This window comes from Triticum urartu, unplaced genomic scaffold (genome assembly GCF_003073215.2).
Source record: "Triticum urartu cultivar G1812 unplaced genomic scaffold, Tu2.1 TuUngrouped_contig_4313, whole genome shotgun sequence".
NCBI classification, from domain to species: Eukaryota; Viridiplantae; Streptophyta; class Magnoliopsida; order Poales; family Poaceae; genus Triticum; species Triticum urartu.
This window is the reverse complement of record NW_024114892.1, coordinates 6,414-8,492: the sequence shown is the minus strand read 5'-3', so window position 1 is coordinate 8,492 and position 2,079 is coordinate 6,414. Positions and strand designations below refer to the sequence as shown.

At 47.6% G+C, this 2,079-nt stretch overlaps 1 protein-coding gene across 1 annotated transcript; it reads left to right on the top strand.

Moving 5' to 3' along the window:
* Window positions 1-42: 42 nt before the first annotated feature.
* LOC125527645 (septum site-determining protein minD homolog, chloroplastic) lies at window positions 43-709 on the top strand (the record flags this gene model as incomplete). Its single annotated transcript, XM_048692156.1, is given in 1 exon segment — window positions 43-709. A coding segment is annotated over 1 exon segment (439 nt), but the record flags the coding sequence as incomplete, so codon positions are not given.
* Window positions 710-2,079: the final 1,370 nt, after the last annotated feature.

Below are 2,079 nucleotides of genomic sequence, written 5' to 3'. Positions count from 1 at the left end.
ACCGCTCATCTTTACACTGCTTATCTTGGGTTTTTGCCTTGTAGGTGTTGATGCTGGGTTTGTCACAGCCATCGCCCCTGCAGAAGAGGCAGTGCTTGTCACCACTCCTGACATCACGGCACTCCGTGATGCAGACCGCGTCGCGGGGCTGCTGGAGTGTGACGGCATCAAGGACATCAAGATCATCGTGAACAGAGTGCGGCCGGACCTGGTGAGGGGGGAGGACATGATGTCAGCGCTCGACGTGCAAGAAATGCTCGGGTTACCTCTGCTAGGTGTGGTGCCAGAAGATTCAGAGGTAATCCGCAGCACAAACAGGGGCGTGCCGTTGGTGCTGACGGACCCGCCCACGCCTGCAGGCCTCGCCCTGGAGCAGGCGACGTGGCGTCTGGTGGAGCGGGACGCGATGACGGCCGTCATGGTCGAGGAGCAGGAGCGGCCCAAGAAGAAGGGCGGCTTCTTCTCGTTCTTCGGCGGGTGAAGCCTGAGCTGAACCGAGCAGCCGGTGACGTGCGTGGTGTGTATAGAGCTGCGATTTGGAGCTGCTTAGTCGTTTTTCGGTTTGTTTTGCTCTTGTTTTTGCTAGCGTAGCACGATTCATTCGGTGTGCTTGATTCCACAGAGACAGACGGTCTTTTCTTTGTTCTTCCAAATTTACGCCGAACATTAGCAGAGTAAATGTATGTAGTTTTGTGGTTGATTGCTTCTTGCTGTTGCAGTGAGCTCATCTTGTTGGAGTGTTGTTGTTCATGGCTTAATTTTAATTGTTGAACTGACATCCAGAGGAGATGGGAGAGAAGAGGAGCAGAGCCAGGGGCATTGCTCCTTTTATCCCTTCCAGGAACACACCCATTGCAAGCCGTTAGAACAATATTTCTTTGTTCCTTTTTCTTGGCATTTGTTTGAAATGTTTAGTTCTAATTTGTTGCATTGTGGGCAAATTTGTTGCATTCTAAAAAGAATAAACATCATGGTGCGTCAGGGCATGCAACAATATATAGGAATTTATAGGACAGTAAAACCGAACCTAAACCCAGCCCCTCACGACCGTCTGTTCACGTGATCTGGCCGTTAGAATTTTTTTTTTGAGCAACTTCTGGCCGTTAGATGTGCTGTCAGTTTTGTTCTTTAACGCAGTTTTTTTATGGGCCTACTGTGGCAGCTACTCCAGAAGAAATAACTGAGCCCTCTAGTTATTTGGGCCTTTTCTCTTAGCCCAGTTACCAATTTGCTAACTACAGTCCGTTACGGGAATGAGTCCAGTCGATCCGTCGTTGTGGGTGTTTTCCTATTTGCCGCTCGCTGCGGCAAGTTGCCGAAATCGCTAGTTGATGAGTACTCGTTGCAAAGATCTTCAACTTCCTAGGTTGCAACAAATGGCGCACATGCAGCGCGCCACTTGTTGCAACCCGGGAATTTTCTCTTTTTTCGTAGATCCGTTTATTAAGAACGTTTTATCTTTCAAATCGCGCGTTTAAATCTTAAACCGTTTTCACTGTTGGATTCGTCGCGTCGAGATCTTCAAAATTAGATCCCATGTTAATAGGTTTTGACTTTTGACGAACAATTTTTTCACGGAAAAACCGGACGGAAAAACCGAACCGGGAGCACGGATTTTTTCCTTTCCGAAATAGGCACGCCCGTACCTCTCACGAAATCACAACCGTGCCTCTCGCGGAAGCAAAACCGTGACTCTCACGAAAGGAAAAAAAAGATAAAACGAAAGTACGCCCGTGAATCTCGCGAAAGTACAACCGTGCCTCTCACGGAAGCAAAACCATGACTCCCGCGAAAGAAAAAAAATGCGTTTTTCCGTTTCCGAGAGGCACGGCCGTGACTGTCATGAAAGCAAAAACCATGCCTCTCGTGGAAGGAAAACCGTGACTCTCGCAAAAGGAAAAAAAACACGTTTTTTCATGCAATTTTTTTTCAATTGTTTTTTTGTCGAAAAGCTAAGGAAGACCGGTGGAAAACCAAAACGTCGAAAAAACCCGGAAAACCCCGTTTAAATAGCCGAAAACGCGTATGAAAAATTAAAAAAAATAAAATTCAGAGGGAGTGCGCAGAAGGCGACACGTG